Genomic DNA, 27,107 nt, shown 5'->3' with positions numbered 1-27,107 from the left:
AGGACAAACAAAAAACATTCCACTCATTCAGAGCAAGTAAGAAGCTATCATTCCCACCCTGTTCCAGGGGTCCTTTGTCTTATGTTTCACTACATCTGGGGATCTGGCCTAGAGGCAGCAAAAATGGCCTCATCTTTAAGCAAGGGGGAGCAGAACCCACAGTCCTCTGAAGGATGGGGAAAAATTACACCACAAGCAGAGAATCAGTGAAAGGTTTCCTATCTGGGGAAAGCTTGATAACTGAGTTTTGAAGAACTGCTGTCAAGTTTGATAGAGCTGATAAACTACAGAAGAGTACAGGTTAATTTGAAGTGGACACCAGGGGAAAAATTTATTAATTTGGAGACAAAAGAAATTGCAAAAAAATTGGTTTTACAGGTGGGGAAAAACAGATTTGTTATAGGTGAAAAAGAAATGTATCCATGTTTGCATGAACATATGAACAAGTATATATGGCTATATGTAAAAAGCAGGGCTTATACTTATTTGCAGTTAACTCAAGCGATCAATGCAAAACAAAATTAACTAGATTAAAAATAGTCGTGATTAATTTCCGTTTTAATTGCAGTGTTAAATAGAATACCAATTTAAATTATAAATATATTTCAAAACATTGAAAATCAAATATTTATTTTAATTACAACAGATTATAAAGTGTACAGTGCTCACTTTATATTTTTATTAAAAATATTTGCACTGTAAAAATGAAAAAAAAATTATTCACCTCATACAAGTACTGTAGTGCAATCTCTACAATGAAAGCGCACTTACAAATGTAGATTTGTTTGTTACATAACTGCACTCAAAAACAAACCAATGTAAAACTTTAGCGCCTACAAGTCCATTCAGTCCTACTTCTTGTTCAGCCAATTGCTAAGACAAACAAGTTTGTTTATATTTATGGGAGATAATGCTGCCCACTTCTTATTTACGTCACCAGAAAGTGAGAACAGGAGTTTGCATGGGACTTTTGTAGCCGGCATTGCAAGGTATTTACATGCCAGATATGCTAAACACCGGTATGCCCTTTCATGCTTCGGCCACCATTCCAGAGGACATGCTTCCATGCTGATGATGCTTATTAAAAAATGTGTTAATTAAATTTGTGACTGAACTCCTTGGGGGAGAACTGTATGTCTCCTGTTCTGTTTTACCCGCATTCTGCCATATATTTCATGTTATAGTAGTCTCAGATGATGACTCAGCACATGCTGTTCATTTTAAGAACACTTTCACTGCAGATTTGACAAAAGGCAAAGAAGGTACCAATGGGAGATTTCTAAAGATAGATACAGCACTCGACCCAAGGTTTAAGAATCTGAAGTGCCGTCCAAAATTTGAGAGGGACAAGGAGTGGAGCATTCTTTCAGAAGTCTTAAAAGAGCAACACTCAGACGCAGAAACTACAGAACCCAAACCACCAGAAAAACTGGTGGCACCGGACTCAAAGAATGAAAACGAACATGCATCGGTCTACACTGCTTTGGATTGTTATTGAGCAGAACCTGTCATCAGCATGGAAGCATGTCCATTGGAATGGTGGTTGAAGCATGCAAGGACATATGAATCTTTAGCGCATCTGGAATGTAAATATCTTGTGACAACGGCTACAACAGTGCCATGTGAATGCTTGTTCTCACTTTCAGGTGACATTGTGAACAAGCGGGCAGCATTATCTCCTGCAAATGTAAACAAACTTGTTTGTTCAGCCAATCGCTGAACAAGAAATAGGACTGAGTGGACTTGTAGGCTCTAAAGTTTTACATTTATTTGTTTTTGAGTGCAGTTATGTAACAAAAAAATAAAAAAATCTACATTTGTAAGTTGTGCTTTCACGATAGAGATTGCACTACAGTATTTGCATGAGGTGAACTGAAAAATACTATTTCTTTTATTTTCTTTTACAGTTCAAATATTTGTAATCAGAAATAAATATAAAGCGAGCACTGTACACTTTGCATTCTGTGTTGTAATTGAAATCAATACATTTGAAAATGTAGAAAACATCCACAAATATTTAAATAAATGGTATTCTATTTTTTAATTGTGTGCCAGCCCTAGTTTATGTGTTACCTTCATTCCCTCCACCCCAGATCTCAGCTCACACAGAAGAGCAGGAAGAGGAGCTCAGACACCCCAAAAGAAGTGGTGTTTCTCCAGATCCCTGAACACATGGTGGGCAGGGAGAAGGGCTCAGACCCCCTGCAAAGAACCAAGACTCCCCCAGATCCCAGCACATATAGGGAAGGGGAGAATTCAGGTCTGACAGGCCCCCACCACATCTAAAATCCCCCACTCCCTCTGCTACTCACAGTTCTCCAAACCCTCCCATCTTCTCCCCTCCCATTCCCCTTAATCCCTACCCCCGCTCCATCCCCTAAGCCTCTGGACCCCTCTTCCCTCTCCTACCACTCATTCCTATAATACACCCATTCCATGCTGCAGACCCAGACCCCTCAGCCCCTATTGCCTTTCTTGCACACCTAATCACCCCTCCTCTCCCAGTAAGCATTTTCATGTGTAAATTTTTTTTTTTTTTAAAGACAGTTTCAGCATCTTCTGACTATTTTGCTGTACTCAACTTTTTTTTTTTTTTTTTTTTTTTTTTTTGGAGAAAACACACCACACCCAACAGTGACACAGGGTGATTTTTCCCAAATGTTTTCAGTTCATTCTCAGTTTTCTGCCCAGGGTGGATTTCAAAATTCAAGTCGCAGGCTCAGAGAGGTGTCCCATTCATCTCAATGGGATGTTCTCATCTGATAGAGAATACCCCCCATGGTGATTAAAATAGCTTGAAACAATAGTTACGAAACAAGTGAACTGATTCACTCATGTCAATAGGTGTTCCCTTTCCCCCATCCCCAGGCTGGAATTTTTCATTGTTTCATTTTCATTTCATTGTTCTCATCTCCTGACCCCAGTCTCAGCTGTGTTCTTGGTGCATGTCTTTTCTAAGGTCTCCAGAGAGGGGCAGGGTTTACCCAGATCCTGGCTCACAAGGGATGGGAGTTGGGGAAAAGGGCTCAGACACCAACAGAAAGGCAAGCCCCTCCCAGACCCTGGCTCACAAGAGGGGAGCAGGGAAGAGAGTCACACCCCCAAAGATAGGCAAGATCCCCCAAGATCCTGGCACCTACACAGGAGAGGAAGCAGCCTTCAGGAACCACTGGTGGGACAGATCCCAGCTCATGTACGGAGTAGGTAGAGGGATTCAGACCCCCCAGATAGGCAAGCCCCCCCTAAGACCTGGCTCCCTTGAAGAGGAAAAGGGGGGGTTACATCCCTACAGATGAGCTGGGGCCACTAGATTAAGGCACACAAACAGAAGAGGAATGTGGGACCTGACAGGCACTCCCAGCCCCCCTATAACTCACTCTCATGTCCCCTTCCCAGTGTCCCATCTCCTTATTCCACAACCCCTCTCTCCTTATTCCCACCTACTCTTCCATCCTTAATCACCTTTTCTTCTCAGTATTTCCTTGTGTAGTTTATTTTATTTTCAAAAAATAGTTTCAATACCCTCTGAATGTTCAGTTGTGCTCAGATTACATCTGACCAAAATAAAAACCTCCTTTTGATAGAAGCAGATTGGGGCAACATGCCTCTTTTTTATTTCGGATTTCTGCCTCAGTAGATGATGCTCGGATTCAATGACCACAACATGTCTTTGAAACCACCAAGGTCCTGTGATGTAGAAGTAGTTATCCAGAGAGTTAGCCTCTTCGCACATGCTCAATAGGCACAGAAATAACCATGAGGCTTATGATGGTTTTACAGCAAAATCTTTTGAATTAAGATTTAAATTTGATTTCCCTCAGAGAGTGCATGTAATTTGGGGGTAACTGTAAAGCATGGGACATCCTGGTGTGATTAGCTGAGCCCTGGTTTGATCTCAATCTGTGAGCATAAAGAGGCTGCCAGAATCTCTCAACTTTAAGAAAAGCTGTCTTCCCCTCCCCTTCTTCCCCCCCATGGACTGTATCCTTTGGTCAAATGGCCCCAAATTTAGATCACTAACAGAACCCTACACCTCTGATGAGACACACTACATTTCAAAACAATTCAAGTAAACATGTAGATTTTACAGCACTTAGAGACAAGCTTGAAACAGAAAGCTTTCATTCTGCTATAATTTTTTGTATTACAATAACAGTCGGGTGCCAGGTACTTTTGGCTAGTACTCCAGCCGCTCCAAAGCCCTCTTTTTCCTTTTATCTTCTGTTCTCAGAGGGCTTTGTTAGCCCTGTAATAGCGAGTTACAGCAAGTGTCACATTCCCAGAGGATTCCATTAAATTTCATGGCCAAAGCTGAGTACTCTAATGATACTGAAATCCATCCTAATGCAAGTTTTCCCTACATGGACATAACTTCATGCCAAGAACCCTGTACTGACCCATAGGTGTAAGGATGTGTTTCTGCAAGTGATCCTGCACTAAGTCACGTGACCCCCATAAGCAGCTAGTCAGCATCCAAGATTCCCCATCATTCAAGTGCTTTTATTTTACTGAATGTTATCTCAAACAGCTTCCAGAAAACTGAGGAAATCCTTATGGACTGGAAAGAAAGAGGCTCGTATTCCTCCATGAGGAATGTTTCATTACAGCAGCACACACAGACCCATAATTCTGGAAAAGAGAAAAGGAACTCATAATGAATACATGCCACCATGCATACAATATCTTGTATCTAATCTGCTCATCTTTATTCCATGGCTGTCTCACCTCTATGCCAGATGGTGTCCACTCAAGCAATACTAAGCAAGTCAACAAGTCTAGAGCCCAACATTTAGACTGTGAAAAATTGTTTTGGTTTTTAGCCACTCCCTTCTTCCCCCACACCAGGATGTGACTCAGACACACAGTGATTTAGACATTTCCATGCAGTGTTGGAAATTCAAAGAAAATAGCACCATGTGTGTCAAGAAGGAGTAAAACTGACTAGTAAATTAAATCATTAAAACTGAAATTTAAAAATCTGAGTTAACATGTGCAAGGAAGTTTGTTTTTAAGTATCAACATTGAAAGTGCTCATTTAAATTCCTGAGCTCCCTAACTCTGCCAGAGCTCCCCTGTTTAAGTTCAGTTATTCATCACCTCTCAAACCAAGGCCATGTCTACACTACAGTGCTATAGCAGCACAGCTACAGGCTGCACCTACACCACTGTAGTGCCACAGCACAGATGCGTCCAACAGCAACAGAAGGGTTTTTCCATCACTGTAGTAATCCACCTCTAAGAGCCTCTAAGAATTATTCCATTGACCTAGCCACATGCACACAGTGGATTAGGTCAGCATAGCTGTGGTGCTCAGAGATGCGACTTTCACACCCTGGAACATTGTAGTTACATTAAGCATAGACCAGGCCCAAGTGAAAAGCAGCCTTAGCAGATGAAACTACTTTCCAGAAGGCAGCCAGCAAAACATCTCACACTGATCACAACCTTGCATGCAATACATAGCTTTCTATATACACAAAGGTTTTTGCCATTTCACGTGCCCCCAAAGTAAACCTGGAGGTTTGTCCTGTTGGCCTGAACTGGGTTAAGTTAGCCCTTTTATTTCTACATAGACGATTCAGATAACTTGTCCAATAAGCACATATCTTGAAACATTTATGCTCCAGCTAGTTTTTCTGATTGATCTTCTGACATTAGAATCACAAGTCTCAGATTCCAGATTGACCACACAGTTACTGCCAAATGGTGGGCAGAAACAACCCTTCCACACATCTTATTGCAGGGCTTTGAAGAGGCTCTTCTCTTGCTTTTAATAAACTATGCTCTGAAAATAGGATGCTGTGTACTGAACCCATGTGATTTGAATAATAGAAGCCTATGTTAATTATCAGAAGTGAATGCAGTGGGGGGGAAATCTAGAAACTTGCATTTCAAATACTAAGAATGGGTGGCCAAAAACAAAACTAATTTTGCCACCACACCCTTACTTTTTGCAAACTGATTTCTTTCATAAGCCTTATTTATCAAGACCAATTAATTGTTTAGAGCCACTAACCCACCATCCAGGCACAACCCTAAAAAAAATCAGTGCGCCTGCTGAAAGCAAGGGGAAAACATTTGTTTAAAACAAATTCAATTTTATACTTCCAAAGCTCTATCAAAGAATGAAAAGATGTAAAGTGATACAGTCTTTCCCCCAAACACTTTCCCCAAAGGGCTTTTCATAACTGCTTCATACTCCTGTGTAGCAGGTTCTTTTCTCAGCTACCCACCGAAGTATTAAAGTCCAGACTCTCAAACCATAAATACATTAGCCTTTGAAAAATGACTTTTTCCATTTGAAAATGTAAATTTTACTTAGACACTTAGTTCATTGAGTACATTACTTAATGTAAACCCTGAAAACTTGCCCCACAAAATTTCTTTGTCAAGATTTTTCTGGGGTGTAGACAAACAGGGTCTCCGGAGAGGGAGAAGCGAGTCTATTCCTTTCATATATTTCACAGCATGATTACACAACTACATGCCTTAGAATGGCTTTTCAGAAAGCTATTAGTGTTCTAATACTTAGTACATTGAGACACAAGAATGTTGCAGTGTCTGAAACAGCAGCACAAGTGCTGGTCTGATGACACCATCAGAGGGGCCTCACTTTTTATTTTGTAATGTGTTGGAATGAAGCTAGATCACTCAAAATTCACCACCTCAAATATTCAACTGAAGGTTCTCTATGGTCAGTTTTGACTAAGTCAGGGGTTGGCAACGTTTGGCACGCGGCTCGCCAGGCTAAGCACCCTGGCGGGCCGGGCCAGTTTTATTTACCTGCTGACGCGGCAGGTTCGGCCGATCGCGGCCCCCACTGGCCGCGGTTCACCGTCCCGGGTCAATGGGGGCGATGGGAAGCCGTGGCCAGCACATCGCTCGCGCCGCTTCCTGCCGCCCCCATTGGCCCGGGACGGCAAACCGCGGCCAGTGGGGGCCACGATCGGCCGAACCTGCCGCATCAGCAGGTAAATAAAACTGGCCCGGCCCGCCAGGGTGCTTAGCCTGGCGAGCCGCGTGCCAAACATTGCCGACCCCTGGACTAAGCATTATGAGCCCACTGCCAAGTGCAGTTACTGATAACCACCCCTTCACTAACTGAACAATGGCAACTCAAGCACCTGTACAAACAGGCTTTTAAGGATCCCTTGTGATGTCTTGTCCTTTACACCCAGTGTAAAGGGGTCAGAGAGTTTGCAAGAATTCTTGCAATTATTAACATGCTAGTGGGCATCAGCATTTGCCCACACTAGTACCATCACTATTACTACTCGTCATGGAACATTACTGGTGGAAAGTTAGAAGAAAAATGGTCAAGTTGCTTAGACAGGCCTTAAGACCTGACAAGGTTTAACTAAACTGTTTCAGCAGTGACGATAGTTAATGTTCCAAGGGTGACCATGTAGTGACCCAGTGAACCATACATATTACTGGTAGGTAGGTTATTTTACAATGAGAGGTTTCCCATTAGGAAAGCACTTTTGTTAATCAAGTGTTTTCTCATCGATGATAACTCAGATCACTAAGAGAAACAAACATTCACCATAGGAGTTGCTGCTATATCAGTCTGCTGATAAACAATCCCTTCCCCTCCTCACCTCACATTTTAACTGCACTTCGATGGCCTGGACTGAGTTGTGATTGATAGTGGGACTGAGCCTTTCACCTCTACGTCACTGGTTCAGATTCAGCCCAGCTCAATAGTTACCCTTCAGAGGCCAGATCAAATACTATGACATTTTACCATGCTTGAACTCTTGTCTACAATCTGATTTACTAACCTGGTTTAACAGGTTAAATTAGAATATTAAATATTTCATCAACTATCAATCACTGACATAATACTAAACAGGACCATCCTGTTCCACACTTGACTACTAAGCTGATCTCTAGGCTGAACGCAGTTAACAGAACCATTGGCAAGTGTACAAATATGGTAACGTGTCGGGATGTAAACAAGGCCTAACTGAAATGACTTATCAATAAAATCCCTACAAAACATGTCCTCGCGACAAAACCATCACTACAACAGGCACTAACTAGAACCCCTGCTGGCCAAGTAACAAATGAGACAGGGTGACAATGTTTCCTTCTCCCCTAAAGGAAGTCCTTCCAGACATAGTTGAAGCATGCAGAAGGGTGGTGTGGGGAAACTTACTCTGCTTTCTGCCTGTGCTCCACCTGAAATCCCAGGGGGCAATTCCCAGTTGTCAATTCAGCACTTATCAACACGAAAGTTAGTAATTTTTCTATTCTGAAGTATTTTATAGACTGCTTTTGGTAAGGTAGGAAAGTTACACATCACATAATTAAGAATTTCAAAGACTGATTTCTGGGGAGACCATAATTATTTTCCTCAGAAGTTAAAGTGTTTTGACACTGTTAATGTTCTACATCCATACCCTCTTGCAGTAAAACATGCCAAGTAAAGACTTCATTTCTAAGTCTTAAAGAGAGGGTTATACCATAAGGACAATTTTAACAAATTAAATCATTGAAGAGAAAATTAGCTACTCACCTAAAAACCTCCTCAATTATACTAATATGTGCAATTTTAAATAAGGAATAAATATACAGAACAGTTTCTGCAGTGACAAATGTGAATGGCAGTTTACAGATGCAAGATGGCAAAGTACACGTGTCAGAGATTATAATCTAACATTGAGTAATAGTTGAATATTTGTTGACATATAGCCTATATGGAGACATGTCCAAGAAGTCATGGAATCAATTCCACCTTTTTGTCTTATTCAATGCTTTAAATATCCTGAAACACTTATAGTATCCTCTATGCAGAACAGTGACCCTCTCACCTTTTACATTTTCATTGTATTGTTGTACATAATGGGTGAGCACTTGGTTGATTACATATTCTGTAAGTGTGTAGGGATACCACTTTTGTATCTCTGTACAGTGTTATGGCAAAAAATATATATACAATTTATTTTTTTTTAAAAAGTAACTCATTTAAGGCTCAATCAGAACTGTTTGGGTTTTGCTTATTTGGCTGTACTGAGCTTCAACCAGAATGACTGTTTTTCCTCCCACACAGAAAGTTTTCAGTATCTCCCTCAATCTGCTGAACTACCTAACATTAATGCTGGGGTGTAGACAAGTTCCCAAGGGCAGGCAAACTAAAAACCTCCTGATGCTTATGTTACATAGAGTTTTAGTCCACCCGTAAGGATCAGGAAGGCAGAATCCCCCTGCCAGACGGACAACAAAGTTCATAGCTTATAGGAGGCTTCGTGACCCACTTACAATACTTCACGCATATAAAGCACTCTTCAGCGAGGGATCTCAGAGTGCTTTATGAATGTAAGCAAACACTATTACTCCAACTTGATTTCTCGCCAGCCTTGGTGCTGGCATCAGTTCAGATACTTGTTGGGGGAATTGGAGTCTCCCCAGCCCCCGCACCAGTGTCCGCATCCCCTGCCTCGCCGGAGGGGGATGAAGGATGCCCCAGCCCCACTGGAACGACACGGGGAAGGCCCAACCCCCACAGCCCCCCGCGCAGGCCCCGGCGACCCTGGCGTAACGTCCCGCTCCGCGCCGCAGCCCCTCACCTGCCACTTCCCCCTTCCGGCGACCGCCTCCGTCCGCGCACTCGGGAGGCCCCACGGTGACACCGCCTCCTCCGCCACCGGGAACGCCGCTGCAGCAACGGCCACCGCCTCCTCCCTCCCCCTCCGCTGCCTTATCGCCTAGCTACTAGGACTTGCCCCAGAGCGTCATCATCACGCGGGCTGCCACAGCCAATGCCTACTCACCCTCAAGGCGCACGCGCAGGCCTCTACGGACACGTGCTCACGGGATGCCCAAGTAGATCTTGGGTGATGTAGTCAGAAACTAGTCCGCGCCGGGCTGGGGGAGTATGAGTGCGCATGTGCACGCAGCGCGCTGTGAGCTACGGCGCTCGTGCGCTTTCACCCTAACCTTTAGTACAGTTACGTAATTTGCGTAGTGATTCCCAATCCCTTCCTCAGGCTTATTATAGCTGCGTGTCGAGCGGCATCACGCTTTGATTGGCTGAATGAAGCGCGTGACGATCGCGCGGGCTTTTAGTGTCTTGTGAGCGAGGCTCGCGCCGGGAGGTTTTTGAAACCTGAGAAGGGGGGGTGGGGAGATGCCAGAGACTGCCTCACAAACACACGTTTGCCTTCCTCTGCGGGGGGAGCCCCCCCCGTCCCTGTGAGGGCTGCTGCTTTGACACGAAGGGGGAAGTATCCCAGTGGGCAAGTCTCTCAGACACCCTATGAGGGGTAACGTCCTCCCTTTGGGGGACAAGTTTGTCACAATGCAGTTAGGGACAAGGGGATCTCTACATAACACTGCCATCCCCCCTCGGTGGAAGTGTGTGTGGGGGGGTCACCATCCCCTTCCCTCCACCCCCGAAAAAATCTCCATAGTAGTAGCAAAGTATCCACATGCATAAGTATTTGCAGCATCTTGCCCAAAGCAACAAAGATTTAATAGAAACCTAGTGCACATTATTTAAACATATATTTAAAAAGTTAAGATTCCCAATATAGCAGTCCTTGTTATAATACAAAACCCACCGCGACATCGCACCCAATCATATTTTTAAAATACAAAGCTCTGAGGGCAGGGGAATGTATGCATTAAACTTCTATCACAATTATATTTGTACATATATGTACAACATACACCACACATCAAAATATATTTATGAGACTTCCCTTGTGATGGTAAATTCATATGTATGCAGTACAGTACGTCAAAAAGGAAAATACAGATAGACAAATACTGTTCCACTATATAATTTAAAAGATAAAATTTAAGAAGCAACTATGGAAGTAGTTCAAATAGAGGGACAAGAATGATTCAAGGTCTCAAATACCTGCCTTACCATGAAAAATTTAAAATCAATTTATATAGTAGAACTGATCAGAAAAAATTCTTTAAAAAAATGTTCATTGGCATGGGCCTGGCCGCTGCTTCCCGCAGCTACCATTGGCTGGAAACGGCAAACCGTGGCCACTGGGAGCTGCGGGCATACAAATGGAAACAAACTGTCTGGCGGCCCGCCAGCAGATTACACGACGGGCCGCAGGTTGCTCACCACTGATCTAAATCCTCTGTGAGACGGAATTAGCTTTCTCTGTCCAGCTCTACTACTTAGTTATCAAAGAGTAGGTTAAGAGGTGACTTGATCACACGCTGTAAGTACCTACACAAGAAGTTTTCTGATGGTAGTGAGGCTCTTTAATCTAACAAAGGCGTAAGAAGATCCAGTGGCTGAAAGTTTAAACTGCAAAATGGAAACCAGGGCACATTTTTAACAGTGTGGGGTAATTAACTGATGGAACAATTTACCAAGAGATGTGTAGTGGATTCCCCATGACTTGACATCTTTAAATTAAGATTGGATGTCTTTCTATAATATATGCGCTAACCCAAAAAATTATGGACTAGATGGAGGAATTATTGGATAAAATTCAGGGGAGTAAAAAATAAGGAACAGGACTCGGACTGATTTTTAAAAGAACTAAATATGTCCATCCTAATCAAATAACCTTTTAAGAAAAGAAATGATAACTGTCTACAAGTTTTACTAAGGAAGGAGAGGAATTATTAACAGCAATGGAATTAAAATAAGCAAAGAAAAATATATGTATTAGCCAGCTAGTCCACAAAAACTGGCGATAGAAGTATGGGGTTCTAGTGCAGGGCATTTGTTCCCTCTTGGAACCTATTCAGAATTGTTTTCTTAGAAGAGTTCTTGGTGTTCCAGGTTACTTACCTATTTGTACTGAGGTGGCAACTTACTACAATTTGTACTGAAGCAAATTCTGTATCCTAGAGCCAAATAATGATGTTTTTCCTTTTAAATACTGTATTGGAGTTACTATAATGCTGGATACCAGACTTCCAAAAATGTTCATTTGCTGAAGGAGAAAATTAATAGTTCTAATTGGCTAAGAATGGTGAGATTAAATTCAGCCTTCCACATCTCACATTCTTGGGTCTATGGGCAAAACTGCCATTTGTCCTTATGTGGCAATGCCACGGCCTGCCCCAGTCATGATTTTGTGCTTAGTTAGGGAGAGAAAGCAGGCGCTGCAAAGAATCTGCTGCTTCCTTCCTGCAAGGAAGAGGGAAGAGAAAGGACAGAAGGGTTGGGGATTGGGGAATGCCCTGTCAAAGACTTCAGTAATTTACTTCCCCCGGGATCAATTCCTCTCTGAATCATAATCCCTCCCCAGAGCTGCTTCTAGGGTGGCACATAGTTGTGCTGCCCTTAAACAAGGTGAGAAGTTAGGTCATAATCTAGACTTTATTGAATTGATGAGACTATGAAAGAGCCAGTCAATTGTTTCTTCGCTGGATTAAAAACTGCAGTGTTTTTCTCTGGACACTACTGTGAGCACAGAGCCAAGATTGACTGTTGTGGATGGAGAAATGGAAGTCTGGCTCTACATTAAACAGAAACACTAACAGTTCATTTAGCATACAAGCCCAGTCTAAAAAAGAAAATAATAATTTTACCTTCATGCCCCACCCTGAGTGAATTGTATTGTAACATACTAATATGTATGTATACCACTGCTCCCTATTGATGAGATGAAGAACTACTCATCTGTGTGTCATAGGCTATATAAAATAAATAGCTAATGGAGATTCTCCTGTAGTTCAGGTACTAGGGGCCTGTGTAGTTTGTGTGAAGCATAGTGACAGCTGTGATTGTCCTAGGTGGCTATGGATTCATTACTATATTATTCTAATTGTGCCTCTCATCCTGGTCATAAGCAGGGGTGCTGGAACAATTTGTATAGCGGGGGTGCTGAGAGCCATTGAATCAAACTTTAAATCCTGTATATAATGGAAACCACTTCAAGCGAGGACGTGCAGCAGAACCCCAGCACTCCTAGTTCCAGTACCTATGGTCATAAACAAAGGTCCTGCCCTATGCCCTTGATATCATCGGAAGATAATGATGCTGTGCTTATAGCCTAGAGAATTTTGCCTCTTGTTGCTGCTGCTTCACATCAAAGGAAGTCCACAGGTGATCACTCACCATACCCCTCAACTTCAGCGCATCCAGATGAGGGAGTACTCAGAGAAACTAGTGCTTCAATTGAACATGAGGACTATCCATTTCTAAGTATTGTCACAGATGGGTTGTATGGCAGGCTGATGTCTGCAGAAGGCCATGCCTGTTGAATGTAAAAACAACCAAACAATATGGCCCCATCCCTGGGGCATTTCTTTCTCTGTACAATCGAGACTCTTCCCAGAGATCTGGTGGCAAAGTCCAAACAAACAGACAGATAGAAATTCTTGTAATAAAGTACAAAACAAACAAAATGGTCCCATCCTCAAATATCTTCCTCCCAGGCACTCCTGGTAAGATTCCAAACTCTCCCCAGAGATCTGGTGGCTAAAGTAAATAATAAACAGCTAGAATTTATTTGCAAAAAGAAGAGAAAGCCATTGCAGAATCTCCCTACCCAGACTCTCCTACTATCAGGCAAGAGGCTGTCCCCTTCTCAGCATGTCTTCCTGTGGAGCCCTACAAATCCCAGAAACCCCAGGGGGATCTGTATTTCCCAGATTCCATTTCGTTGAGAGAAGATGGGAACATTGACCTCCCAAACTTCAAGCGTTCTTGACAGACTCAGCAGGCTGAGTTTTCTCCCACAAACTACTCCCTCCCAAAACCATTTTTTCTCTCTCAGGGCTTGTGTCTGTTGACCCACACATTTGTCTTTGAACAAGCCCCTTGGAATGAGGTAATATGGCTCTGCACACTTTCCCCCTTAGATCTTAAGGAGCCAGTGTACCCCATGACAGTACACAATTTACAGCCCTACCTGTCCCTCTTATGGCTGTCCAGTGTTGGGGAAGGAGGGGAGAAGTAGCTGTCCTCTGCTTCCCACAGGGAAAGAGAAACTGTTCCTGTTGTTAGTTCTCCTTCCTCTGTTCTAGCAGGTGCCAGTGTGCCTTTCGCACTCTCTCATGCTCTCCTGATGAGAGTGGTAGAACTCCTGTGTCATCTGAAAAGGGAGAGGGAGAAGCGGGATGGCAACAGCTACACCTTTATCTCCTGCAGGAAGAAGTCTGGCAAAATGGAGATATGACAATAAAGCTTTACGGTGATCTTCATATTTGTTATATTGTTTTTAATTATTTTTATCCTTGGGTATAAAAGGCCATGCTTGTGCTCTGTTTTTCCTGGTGCATATTCTGGTGGCTGTAAGCATTTTGTCTTGTTCATCTTTGATAAGATGGGGGAGGTGGTTGCGGTCCAGTGGATATGGCACGTGAATGGGAATCTGGGATCCTATTTTCACCTCTGTCACTGACTCACTGTGACCTTGGGAAAGTCAGTATTCAAACCTCTGGTTTCAGGAAATTTAAGTTTACAAAATCTGATACCCCACTGACCTATCTCCTCCAGCTCTGCCTGAGGTAGAATACATCAGATCAGCTCATGTATATAACATTTCCCTTTGCAACTTACAGTGCAATGCAACTTTATTTCTTAGAGTCTTCAATATAATCTATCCTAAAATGCAGTTAAATAAAAGCTGAGCGAGAAAATGTGTGTGATTATACACAGCTCTGTGTAGATATCATTGGGATAGCCACTTTAGAGATGCAGGTAGACACCTGCCCTCTACCAGATGGAAGATATCAGACTTCCTCCAAATGGAAACCTGAGGTTTCTTTGGGATGCTGTGTGAACACCGGCAGATGATGGCAATTGACAATGCTGTCTGTATTTCTTTGTCCAGAGGTTACAGATTGGTCCCACAGGGTGCACATTCTTCACAATAGTTTAGGGATGGAAAGGGCAGAATATCTTATGCATTTGAATTGCAAGCAAAATTTAGGCAATCAGGTATTTGGCTCAGAAACCAGACTAACATCTTTAATCTTACAGGCTACCATGAACTATTTAATTACCATGAATGATCAAATCATTACTTCCACATTTCATTCAGAAAACAGCATCTCCCGCTAACACCAGGCTGGTATAGGGCATTTGTTCAATACAGACTCAAAGAAAAGAGTGCTTCTTGCTGAATCCCCAACACCACCTTAGTGTTTCTTTGATATCCCTCATTTAGGTACCAATCTAGCCTGCCTCTGTGCTGTTTTGTTAGAGCGATGAGTGTTATGGCGCAATGCCGTATGGCTACAATAATTAATAGTAAATATTAGTTATTAGCATTCTTAATTCATACACCTCAAAGTGCTTTACAAGGGAAGGCAAGTATCATTACTCTCGTTTTATATATGAGGAGACTGAGGTACAAAGATGTAAAGTGACTTGTCTAAGGTCAGTGGCAGCGCTGGAAATAGAACCCAGGTCTTGACTCCCCATCCTGTGCCTCTGGATCACACTGTCTACCTAGCAATGTGCAATTTAAAATCCACTACTTTCTCTCTCATTGGAAAGGAGTAGTTCCTCTTTGGTTTTCATATGCTGCTTGCCCTTCCTTGGCTTTGCACACATCAAGCTAATCTAAATATGCTCTGATTTACGTTCTTATTACTATCGCAAGGAGGTTCTTCTGTGTGAGGGTGCCACATAAATTGTTCTTTAGCTAGAGATGGGCTGAACCAAAATTCTGGATCCCAACCCCCTGAACTTTGGGAAAGCTCAAAGCCAGATCATTTGAAAAAAATCCAGGGAAAATTCTCTGAAAAACTGGAGGATGGCGATTTTTATTAGAATCCTTGTGTATGTTAGGTTATTTTTAATATAATTCTCAATGATCAAGGCCTCCAAATAACTGGGGTACAGAAACGCTTCCAAACATTTGGATACTTCTCTGAGCCTATAGAACAGTGGTAGGCAAATTATGGCCCGCGAGCCGAATCCGGCCCACCAGCTGTTTTAAGCCGGCCCTCAAGCTCCTGCCGTGGAGCGGGGTCTGGGGCTTGCACCACTTCGGTGCTCCAGCCGGGACGCAAGGTCGGGGGCCACTCCACGTGGCTCCTGGAAGCCGTGGCATTGCCCCCCTCCAGTGCTCCGGCCAGAGAGCATGGTCGGGGGCTGCTCCACATGGCTCCCGGAAGCGGAGGCATGGTCCCGCTCTGGCTCCTCCACACTCCAATGGCCCAGCTCCAGTGGCTCCCTCCAGCGCTCCAATGGGAGCTGAAGGGGCAGTGCCTGCAGACGGGGCAGTGTGCAGAGCCACCTGGCTGCGCCTCAGCATAGAGCTGGAGAAGGGACATGCTGCTGCTTCCGGGAGCCGCTTGAGGTAAGTGCTGCCCGGAGCCTGCACCCCTGAGCCTCTCTCCCTATCCCGCCCTGATCCCCCTCCTGCCCTCCAAACCCCTTGATCCCAACCTGGAGCACCCTCCTGCACCTCAAACCCCTCATCCCCAGTCTCATCCCAGAGCCCACACCCCCAGCCACAGCCTGCATCCCTTCCTGCACCCCAACCACCTACCCCAGCCCTGATCCCCTCTGCCCTCCAAACCCCTCGGTCCCAGCCCAGAGCACTCTCCTGCACCCCAAACTGCTCAGTCCCACCCCAGAGCCCACACCCCCAGATGAAGCCCTCCCTCCTCGCACTCCACACCCAGCCTGGAGCCCCCTCCCGCACCCTGAACTCCTAATTGGTGGCCCCACTCCAGAGCCCACACCCCCAACCAGACTCCTCACCCCCTTCCTGCACTCCAACCCCAATTTTGTGAGCGTTCATGGCCCGCCATACAATTTCTATTCCCAGATGTGGCCCTTGGGCCAAAAAGTTTGCCCACCCCTGCTATAGAAGAAGCCCTTCAATAAGCCTCAAACAACTCCATCCATCAACAGGCTCCCCCTACTGGCTGTTGTCTTCATGAGGGAGGAAACCCAGTCATCTGCTACCCTCCTGATACCTTAAGGAGAGGATGGCAAGTCTGTATATCCTTTCTGGCATAGTCATGGAACATTTCCCACACTCTAGTTGGTGAAGGGGGTTGTGGGGCACCTCATTCCATATCTTTCCAACAGAAGGCCTCCAACTTCTTCCCTGTTTGTTTCTTTCTCTTAAAAGTTGGAGAGGCTTGACATTTCCCTCCTCCCTTGGGTCTCCACTGTGTCATCACTTCCACTTGCAATTATTTACACCCACAAAATTTACTGTGGTGCAATGCTGGAATATGTGTTAAGATTCCCTTACATGTATGGTCTTTAATGTAAAAGCCAAGTGAAAAGACTTTGAATTACTGGATATATTAGCAGTGCCTGGGGGGTGTCATATACAAGTATTTAACACCTTTAAGCACTGTTGCAGTAAGGATGGAACAGAACAGGGGGGTGAGCTTAGAAGAAAGAAAAAATCTTTTTAGATATATCCAATGTGCAGTGAGTTTTATTACTGAACAGGAAATGTATAGTATCCCCAGATTGGATAGCTCACACATTTGAACTGATCTTGGGCTCAGGCCAGTTCCCGTTGAGGTTTAATTGGAGTTGGGTCAGGCCACTGTATTCACATTTTTCCATGCAAGGAAAATTATTTCTGTTACTTTGAATTACTATACCATTGGCTTTGGATTTTGTATAATAAAATAAATTTAGGCCACCTTTTGTATTCCAAGAAATTGCTCTCTGCAATGCCAACAAATATCTTGACTGTTGAATAAGAAACAAAAATTGGATTACAAAAATAAAAAGTGGACACATCTGTAAAAATAGGCAAACTAATCACTAAGCGTAATTTTTCTTTCTTGTGGATTTCTGGACTCTTCCAATACTTTAAATATGAAATATACATTTGCAGGATTTTCTGATGGTTGAAACAGTGGGTTCTGTAAAAGTTGCCATGTTTGATCAGAAATAGAAGTTGTAAAGATTTAAAAATCTAGCTTTCTGGACTATGGATCTTGTCCATTAATTGGAATTTTTTGTTCATTTGAAATTTGTCAATAAAAAACTTGGAATGTCAGTAAAAAATGGGAAGTATATTAGTAAATGTTTACATTTTGAGGTTCACTTCTCTGATTCCTCTATGCCTGCAAATGAACTCTGCAGATGCCATGAAGGGCAGGAAGTGTCCTGTGCTAGGATCAGCATATGTTCCATCCATATTTTACTAATTGAATTCTGTTATAATTGCAAGAAAGTTAAGAGAGATTAGTAGATTTTGCTAATGGGCCTCTGTTCAAGCACCTTTTCATTATTCTCCATTATCACCACAAGAGGGTGCAGAATGGACCTCACTCCTTGAACAGCTAGCCCACATTCTGGTGACAAAGTCATCCTTGGTACAGCTCCAATGATTATAGTGGGTTTACACCAGAGAAGAGTTTGGCCCCTTGGGCTCTGAAATAAATAACAAAACAGAATAAAACAAAACACACACATATACAAGCAAGAGAGAAAGAAACCTCAGTGAGGGGTTTTTAATGGTAAAGAGAAACTGTACATCTGGGACAAAAGAGGTGAGGAGGATTGAAAAGAGCTGGGCAAGGTGACCATTCGTGTCCACTTTGAAGGGGAGAAATGGCAACAATGGTAAGGACTGAGGTTCAGTGTTCATCCAGTCCCCTTCCTGTATGTATGGCTCTCTCACACACTCCACTGACATACACATGAAGTATATTTCTTTCCCAAAGAGCCCAATAGGGCCAGGAGGCAGGTAGCAACTCCTCATCCGCAAAGACAAAGTGGGTTACAGTAGAGGGGAAAAAGCTGCCTAGACAGGGCTTTGGCAGATTTTTCTCATTACCCTTGAGGTACAGAAGAGCTAGATGCTAGTTTCTCTTAAACTCTCAGGATACAGTAGTTCTTCCCAATTGAAGATCACACCTTCCTCCCTCACTTGGAACAGGTGGTCTCCCCACCACTGTGCAGGAGTCCCTGCTCTGTCCTCATTCCAAGCACTCTACATGGTACCTTGTATTTTAATCCACATTCTTCAGCACGAGACCTGGGTGACTTTCCCTCTTGTTTGACAGAGCACCAGCACTTCCTTTATAGGGAGCAGAAAATGGGTCCAAGTCCTCTTGTTTTGCTTGTCCAAAGGGCTTGGGGCCTGGAACATGAATAACTAAGGCTCTTCCATGTCTGATTGTGACCCCAGATGTCCAACACCATATAAACTTTTGAGTTTTAAACCACGAGATAGCAAAGGGAACCCACTTTTCTCTTCCACGTCTCTAACCATGAATCAATCCCCTCCTTCTGGAATGAGGTGGCTATGGGGGGAGTTCCTTTTGAGCAACTCTTTGGCTCCCTTCACTCTGATTATAACATCCAGGGGGAGAAGGGTCAGAGGGCAAATTCCCCCTTTGCTCCACAGCTGAATAAAGGGAATGGCAAACTGTCCAGTCTGATGGGGAAATTTCAAAACCAAAATGTCTCTTAAATAAGCTTCTTTAATTATTATCATCTATTTATTTATACAAATATAAAATATATTTATATAGATTTATATAATATAGATTTGTTGCTTTGGTGGCTCTTTCATTTACAGACGTACTGGTCGACGATCTCTGTGCACTTTTTACACTTGACAAAGCAGCACCAGTGGAACTTGCAGTGACAGCGCTCCACCTGGATGCTCTTGAATTGGTCATAGCCCCGGCCACAGCACATCAGCTCACAGCCATCCATGCCCTCTGAGGTCTTGTTACACAGCCGGCCCTGAGTGCCCAGTGAGCCAGTGGTCTCATTGCGCAGGCAATAGTCAGGGCTGGGGTCAATGTAGACCAGGTCCTCCTGCGTAGGTGAGTTGAAGCGGTTGTTTACCAGCTCCAGCTTGCCCTTGCGACTGATCCTCATAGCAGCTGCACTGTCATACTTCTCCTTCAGCAGGTCACCCACCTTGCGGAAGTCTGCCAGCTGCAACCAGCAGGTCTTGAGGCTGCAGGAACCTGAGACACCATGGCACTTGCAAGCCACATCTGCTAGCTTGTATACAGCCTGCAGGGAGAGCAGATGGAATCAGACAAGAGCTGCATTAACCTTTATAGCACTGGGAACTGGCATAATTGCGCTGAGTTCCTCTTCCTTGCATACTTGTCCTGACCATCCCCCCAGTTCTCTCTTTCCCCAGAACAGACACAATCCTCCTTAGACTTTTGGCATTGCCATCCCCAGTACAACTGATCCCCTAACACTTCCACTTCTGTCCACAGTCCACCCAGATGTGGGCCTGCCAACCACTTTATCTTTCCTAGTTCCAGACCTGAGGGCTGAGTCAAGCACAGGAAACAGCAAGGGGAGAGAGCCCTACAATTGGAAATGCTCCCCAGTCTTCAGGACTAATTTACTACATCCACCTCTCCTCAAAGCCCATAGAAGCAATCAATGCAACAAAACACCTGGGAACTTGTCAATTTCCTATAGGTAAAACAGGCAAACGAGGCTATAATTCTAGCATTATATCCATATCCTCTTGAAATAAATCCATGTACCCAGGCTCTTTCCCTCTATCCCCATTCAAGAGCTTTGTTCACTCTAAATACAGTTTCTGGAGGAGTCATTTTCTGTCAAAGAGGAACAGCTGGGATTGTAATAATGGTGTGAAAAATTAATAGATTCACACCAAGCGTATATAAGCAAGGCATTCACTCTCCAAGGAAAATTCATGTTTCTTCAATGTGTCACCATTCTGTGTACTGAGACTAATAACTGCATAGGATTTACAGATTTAAGTGCAACTTTTGCACCACCTTGTGTCAAGTTATTCCTCTACACCAAAATAATCCCTCAGGGCTTGTCTACGCAGGGACTACAGTGGCATAGCCAAACTCAACTATGATATAGACGCAACATACAGCAACAGAGGGGTTTTTCTGTCACTAGATAATCCAGTTCCCTGACTGGTAGTAGCTAGGTCAACAGAAGCATTCTTCATTGGGAGTAAGGTTGGCATAGCTACAGCATGAATTTTTCATACATCTGAGCAATGTAGATATATCAATCTAAATTTTAAGTGTTGACCAACCTTCAGTTTCCTCATCTAGTGTCATGGTATGGCTGGCCTAAATTTTAAACATTTAAAAAGCAACCACTAGTTTTCAGAGCTTCATTTAGGAATGCTCAACTTGAGCTACTTTGAGCCTGCTTTTCAGATACCAATGGGTGCAGTACCTCTGAAAATCCAGCTCAAAGTATTTCAAGTTGGACACCCAAAATTAATTATTGCCTTTGAAAAATTTAGCCCAGTGTGCAATAATCTCTCAAAAGCATGTGTAGAGATGATGTGAGGAAGAAGAGTCATGATTCTTCTTACCCTAATAAGGAGAGAGACAGACAAAAAACCACAAGAATAGAAAAACTCAAAATCAGTGGGGAAAAAAATTAACAGGTTGGGTTTGTTCATTACACTGAACAGAACTGTGTAAGTGAAACCAATCTCTCAACTAGTTTAGAGATTCCACGGTATTGCTACTAAGACTACTAGTGAGTAGGTGTATAAAGGGTGCCTAAGCCCTAATACGGCTGACAGCTAGTAGAGATTCTGCTTTAGCTCAAGTGGTAAATCCTTTGGGGCCCAGTCCAACTCTCAGAGAAGACAATGCTCTGAGCCCTTAGAGATGAGGGGCTTTAGTTCCATTCCTCTGAGTGTAATTTACTGGTAATTGCCCTTCATAGTGTAACATAACAGCTAAAGATGTGAAGCCTCTGGACTTGCCTTGGATTTGACTATAACTGTGCAACACCAACTACATAGCTACCTAAGGATCCCTGTACTGTACAAGACTGAACTACACTTGAATTTTCAGAGCACCAGACACTTCCTATATCCTAACTGGCTTGCCTGTCTGCTTGTTATACATTTGTGTTAGCACTTCTTAGTTATTGTTGGGTCAAATCCCAAATTATTCATGCCTCTGTTGCCCTTGCATATGTTTTTATAAAGTAGTTTGTTTCTTCCTAATCCTTGGCTTTGTTCCTTTAGGAAAACATTGCAACTTGATCCCCCTCAGTTAATATCATGGGACTGTCAGCGTTTACTCTGACTTGGGTTTAAATGGCTGATTCTCAAAACATCTGGGTAATGATTATGCTGTGGAATGTGTATGCTACCAGTACTCACAAGCCCCTAAGGAGAAGTAAGCCTGGTCCCACTTGGCTTAGATACACAGTCCCCCATCCATTAACTGTGGGAGTCACCACTGCATTAGTCCCAAAATGACTCTCCCTTTCTCTATCCCTTAGCTGCTGGGATGGGGAGAGGGTGGGAGAAATTGTAGGTTCTTTACTGGCTGAGCTAGGATCAAGGTGAAGAATAACAGACCCCACAGAATGCTGTAAAGACTGGGTCTGATCAATGGCCCTGCCACAGAATCAGTCTGAAAGTATGTTCAATAAAAATGTTTAAAGCCTCCTTTCCACAAGCCCAAGTTCCTTTCTGATTCCTCTCTCATAAGAAAGGGGATGGGAAGAGAATTAATGGAGAATTCCTATGTGGTTAATTAGATGGCCCCCTCCCAGTCTCACCTGGCACTGGATGGAGTGACTGATGATTGAGGCCTGCTATATGTTGACTGGGTAAACAGTGTGGAAGGACAGACTGCCACAGTCTGAGAGACAGGGAGATAGATAAGAAATTAGGGGAATGAGAGAGGGAAATGGAGACCAAGTGGAGAAAAAGACAGATGGAAGGAAAGGACATGTTGAGATAACAGTCAAAGACAAACAAACAAGGGCAATAAAGCCAGGAGCCAGTACCTCAGAAACTCCAGAGTGGAGTGGAGAGGTGATGGGGTCAAGACTGTGTCTGAAACAGAAAAGAACATTGTTCTCTTCACATCCTCACCCCGACCTCCCAGCTCCTCCCCGTTAATCTGGGTAGGGGAAAATTCCCCCTCTGCCATCAGAGCTCCACACACAAACCAGGCATTAGGGAGAATTCTCTCGCACAAGAATTCTGTCTCTGAACCAAGATAGGATGATATGGCAAAACTCTGCCCAGAAACCAGAGGGAAAAAATGTCTCCCTTCAATTCAAACTCTGTCCAGAAACCAGAAGACAGAAATCACACTCTCGCCTGAAAATCAGAATGGGGATAGAACTTGAAGGCCACTTGCCAATGACCACTGGTCCCTCAGAGAATGGGTACAGCTTATGGCCAGGTGAGCCATGCTGTGTTTTTTTGTATGGTCCCGACCCCTCTGACCCTCTCATGTTCTTCCCTTTCCTTTCTGTCTCTATTTACAATATATGGAGTGCCAAGATCCCATATTGCTTCATATTCCCAAGCATAAAATCCTTAACGTGAAAATTTAGCACCATATAGAGATTTACCACTGTGTGAGTAAGTCACAGGTGTAGGGAGACAGGCTGGGCCACTACTCCATGGACTGGACTCCATGGACTGCCACTCTGTGCATTGTCAGTATGCCAGGCTCAAGCACAGGAAGCTATTCTTCTTGCTCTCTAATTGTTCATGTTCAACTTCATCAGCTAGAAATGTGTGGGTGTGAGAGAGAGAGACACTTTCTGCCTCATTGGGTCTGATTGTGTCATTCTCTTCTAGGCTGCTTACCTGCAGCTTTCAGTCACTCATTGTAATGAACAGCATATTAGAGGATCATTATCCTGGAGATAGGCTCCACATTTAACAGCAGTCCCTAGAGGCTACGCTTTTGTTTTAATTTTTCACCTAGTTATCTCACCTCTCCCCACATCACCTCTATTCAGAAGGAACATGTCAGATGCTAGTTCCAAGGAAGAAACTCATGGGAATTAGTGTGTTCCCCACGGCAACGGCTCATCACTAGAATTCAACCCAGCCAAATACATCTTTTAGCTCAAACATAGTCACTTTTAGGCTATGTCTACACTACAGACTTTACAGTGGCAAAGCTGTACCACTGCAGCTGCATCGCTGTAAGGTCTCCTGTGTAGCCGCTCTATGCTGACAGGAGAGAGCTCTCCCACCGCATAATTAAACCACTCCACTAAGCGGCAGTAGCTATGTTGGTGGGAGAATGTCTCCCGCCAACATAGCACTATACATACCAGCACTTTTGTCAGTGAAACTTATGTCAGTCAGGAGGGTGTTTTTTTCACACCCCTGACCGACAAAGTTTTACCAATAAAAATGCTCGTGTAGTCATAGCTTTAAAGTGAGATGTAAGATCATGCTCTTTTCTATATTTTAAGACCAGAAGGGATGATCTAGTCTGACCTACATAACACAGTCCATAGAATTTCACCCAGTGATTCCCACATCAGACCCAATGGTATGTGGTTGATCTTCAGCATATCTTTTAGAAAGACACCCAGTCTTGATTTAAAGACTCCAACTGATGAAGAATGCAATATGTCCCTGGGTAAAGCCTTTGTTCAGGCTAGCCGCTAACTGCAGACCATGAAATCTCCTAACCCTTAAAGCGCTATCTACAAATTCAACCATAACCACAACCATGTACAAAACAGCAGCCCAAACACAGTTAAAATGTGATTGTATCTAGTACTGAAGACAAGACCTGACTGTTTTAAGCTGAATCCCTGAACCATGATACAACCCAGCTCTGTACAAAGCTATAGCACGGTTTGAGCTTGTGACACAGTAAGATTCCTGTTCACATGACAAGACAGAACTGGATTTTAACCATGTTGTGGGACAAACGTCTACTAACTTGATCCCCTCACATAGCTATTATTATAGTCTAGATGAACCCCTAGTCTACTGGCTGCTATTTGCTATGTTTGATCCTAGTGAGAATAATTAAACATAATTTACATGGTTGTTTAATGAAAAAACTGCAGCGGCCTCTCCAAATGTAGGGCAGTTAAACCCTCAGCACTTTGAAGAATAAAGAAATGTTAGGTGCCAGAACTGTCAGTCTGCTGCCTTTCACCAACTGCAATTTTACCTCAAAATTGGTTTTCCAAAAGGAGTGGTCAGGAATGCAAAAGCCCATAGCAGTATGCTGACATCTGTGCTTATGACACATGATGATTCCATAATCAAGAAAGAGAACAACTCTGGCTAAAAGACCGTCCTAGTTCAGTGGCAAAGTGAAAGCAGCAATTAGAAATAAAAAAGCAATATATAACAAATGGAAAAGGGGAGAAATAGATGGCAATCAACATAAATTAGAAGTTATGAAGTGCAGAAAATTGATAAGGGAAGCTTAAGACATCAGGGAAAAATCCATGTCTGGCACAGCTAAGGACAATAACGAGTTTTTTTTAATATATTAGAAACAAAAGAAATCCTAGTTACTAGCTAGAGAGAGTAAAATTATTAATGATGCAGAAAAGGCAGAAGTGTTTAATAAATATTTCTGATATGTATTTGGAAAGAAGCAGGATGATTTATTCATATCACAGGATACATAAGTATCTTCTAATGCATTAGTAACTGAGGAGGATACTGAACAACATCTATTAAACATTTTTAAATCAACAAGCCTGAATAACTTGCACCTAAAAATCCTAAAGCTGGTTGAGGAGATCTCTGGCGCACTGATGTTCATTTTCAATAAACTTTGGAATACTGGGGAAACTCCAGAAAACTGGAGGAGAGCTAATATTATGCCAATATTCAAAAAGGGCAAGTGGGATGACCTGTGTAACTAACTATAAAGTGGATTACCTGGACATTAGTCCCAGGCAAAATAATGGAAAAACTGATGCAGAATTCCATTGGTAAAGAATTAAAGAATAGGAATACAATTAATGCCAGTCAACATGGTTTCTTGTCAAACAAATCTGATTTCATTCTTTAATGAAATTACATGTTTAGTTGATAAAGCTAACTGCATAGATGTAATATACTTAGACTTTTGTAAGGCATTTATTTGACTTAGTACTGCATGACATTTTGATTAAAAAACTAGCAAGATATAATATCAATAGAACACACATTAAATGGATTAAGAACTGGCTAACCGACAGATCTCAAAAAATAGTTGTCAATGGGAATCATTATGTTTCTAGTGGGTTCCACAGGGAAAGGTGCTAGTCCCAACATTATTCAACATTTTCATCAATGATCTGGAAGTAAATATAAAAACACTCCTGATAAAATTTGCAGATGACACAAAGATTGGTAGAACGGTAAATAATAAAGGCACTCATACAGAGCCATCTGGATCTATTCAAACAAAAGGCATTTTAATACAGAAAAATGCAAAGTTATATATCTAGGAATAAGGAATGCATGCCATACCTACAGAATGCCAGAAACCAGTGAATCTGAAAAGGATTTAGGGATCATAGTGGGCAAGCAACTGAACATGAGCTCCCAGTGCAATGCTGTGGCAAAGAGGGCTCGCGTGATCCTTGGATATATAAACAGGGGAATAGTGAGTAGGAGTAGAGAAATCATTTTACTTCTGTATACAGCATTGGTGAGACCAATACTGAAACAATGCATACAGTTCTGGTGTCCACATTTAAAGGGGATGTTGAAAAATTAGAGAGGGTGCAGAAAAGAGATACAAATTATTTGAGGGCTGAAGAAAATGCATTACAGTGAGAGACTTAAAGAGTTTGATCTGTTTAGATTGTACCTCATGGGGAAAGTACAGGGTACTAAAGGATCTTTAACCTAGTGGAGAAAAGCACAACAAGAACCAATGACTGGAAGCTGAAGCCAGACAAACTCAAATTAGAAATAAGGCACAACATTTTAACAGTGAGGGTTATTAACCATTGGAACAAACTACCAAGGGAAGTGGTGGATTCTCCATCTCCTCATGTCTCCAGATCAAGACTGGATGCCTTTCTGGAAGATGTGCATTAGCCAAACACAAGTTATGTTTCAGTGAGCCAAAGGTTATTGGGCTCAGTACAGGGATAACTGGGTGAAATGTAATGCTCTGAAAGACTGGACGATCTTAAAGGTCCCTTCTAGCCTGAAACTCTATGAATCTATGAATGACACAGGTGAAAGAAAATTCAGTGTCACAGGAATATCCTCACGCCACCACCAAGATCCCACTTTGGCAACCCCAGTGAGGTTGTGTGTTGGAAGAAAAACTGACTGAGGCCCAAATCCCCAAATGTGCCAGGGCAGTACAAAATTGATTTAGCAGGGCTGAGGATCTGGCCCTAAATGTCCATGGCATCCAGTGGTTTAGCAGACAAAAGGTTTTGGACACACCTTGGAGCTCCTCACTGGCCCTAATTCACTTGCTGGCCGGAGAAAACTGCAGTAGAACCTCAA

At 43.0% G+C, this 27,107-nt stretch overlaps 2 protein-coding genes across 5 annotated transcripts in view; both read right to left on the bottom strand.

Annotated features, from left to right (window-relative positions):
* Positions 1-9,687, bottom strand: part of ADIPOR2 (adiponectin receptor 2) — a 73,373-nt gene extending 63,686 nt beyond the window's left edge. Inside the window, exon 1 of the mRNA XM_054035288.1 lies at positions 9,573-9,687. The gene's annotated coding sequence lies outside the window, so the exon portion shown is untranslated. The remainder of the gene's footprint in view (positions 1-9,572) is intronic.
* An 8,679-nt stretch (positions 9,688-18,366) lies between these two features.
* Positions 18,367-27,107, bottom strand: part of WNT5B (Wnt family member 5B) — a 98,416-nt gene continuing 89,675 nt past the window's right edge. For all 4 annotated transcript variants that reach the window (XM_054035267.1, XM_054035251.1, XM_054035259.1 and 1 more), the window contains one exon: positions 18,367-19,897. In XM_054035267.1, the coding sequence (XP_053891242.1) occupies positions 19,439-19,897 (459 nt within the window). In that variant the 3' untranslated portion in view covers positions 18,367-19,438. The remainder of the gene's footprint in view (positions 19,898-27,107) is intronic.

Source organism: Malaclemys terrapin, chromosome 1 (assembly GCF_027887155.1).
Source record: "Malaclemys terrapin pileata isolate rMalTer1 chromosome 1, rMalTer1.hap1, whole genome shotgun sequence".
NCBI lineage: Eukaryota > Metazoa > Chordata > Testudines > Emydidae > Malaclemys > Malaclemys terrapin.
Note: the sequence above shows the minus strand (reverse complement) of the source record. Positions and strands in the feature narration are given on the sequence as shown.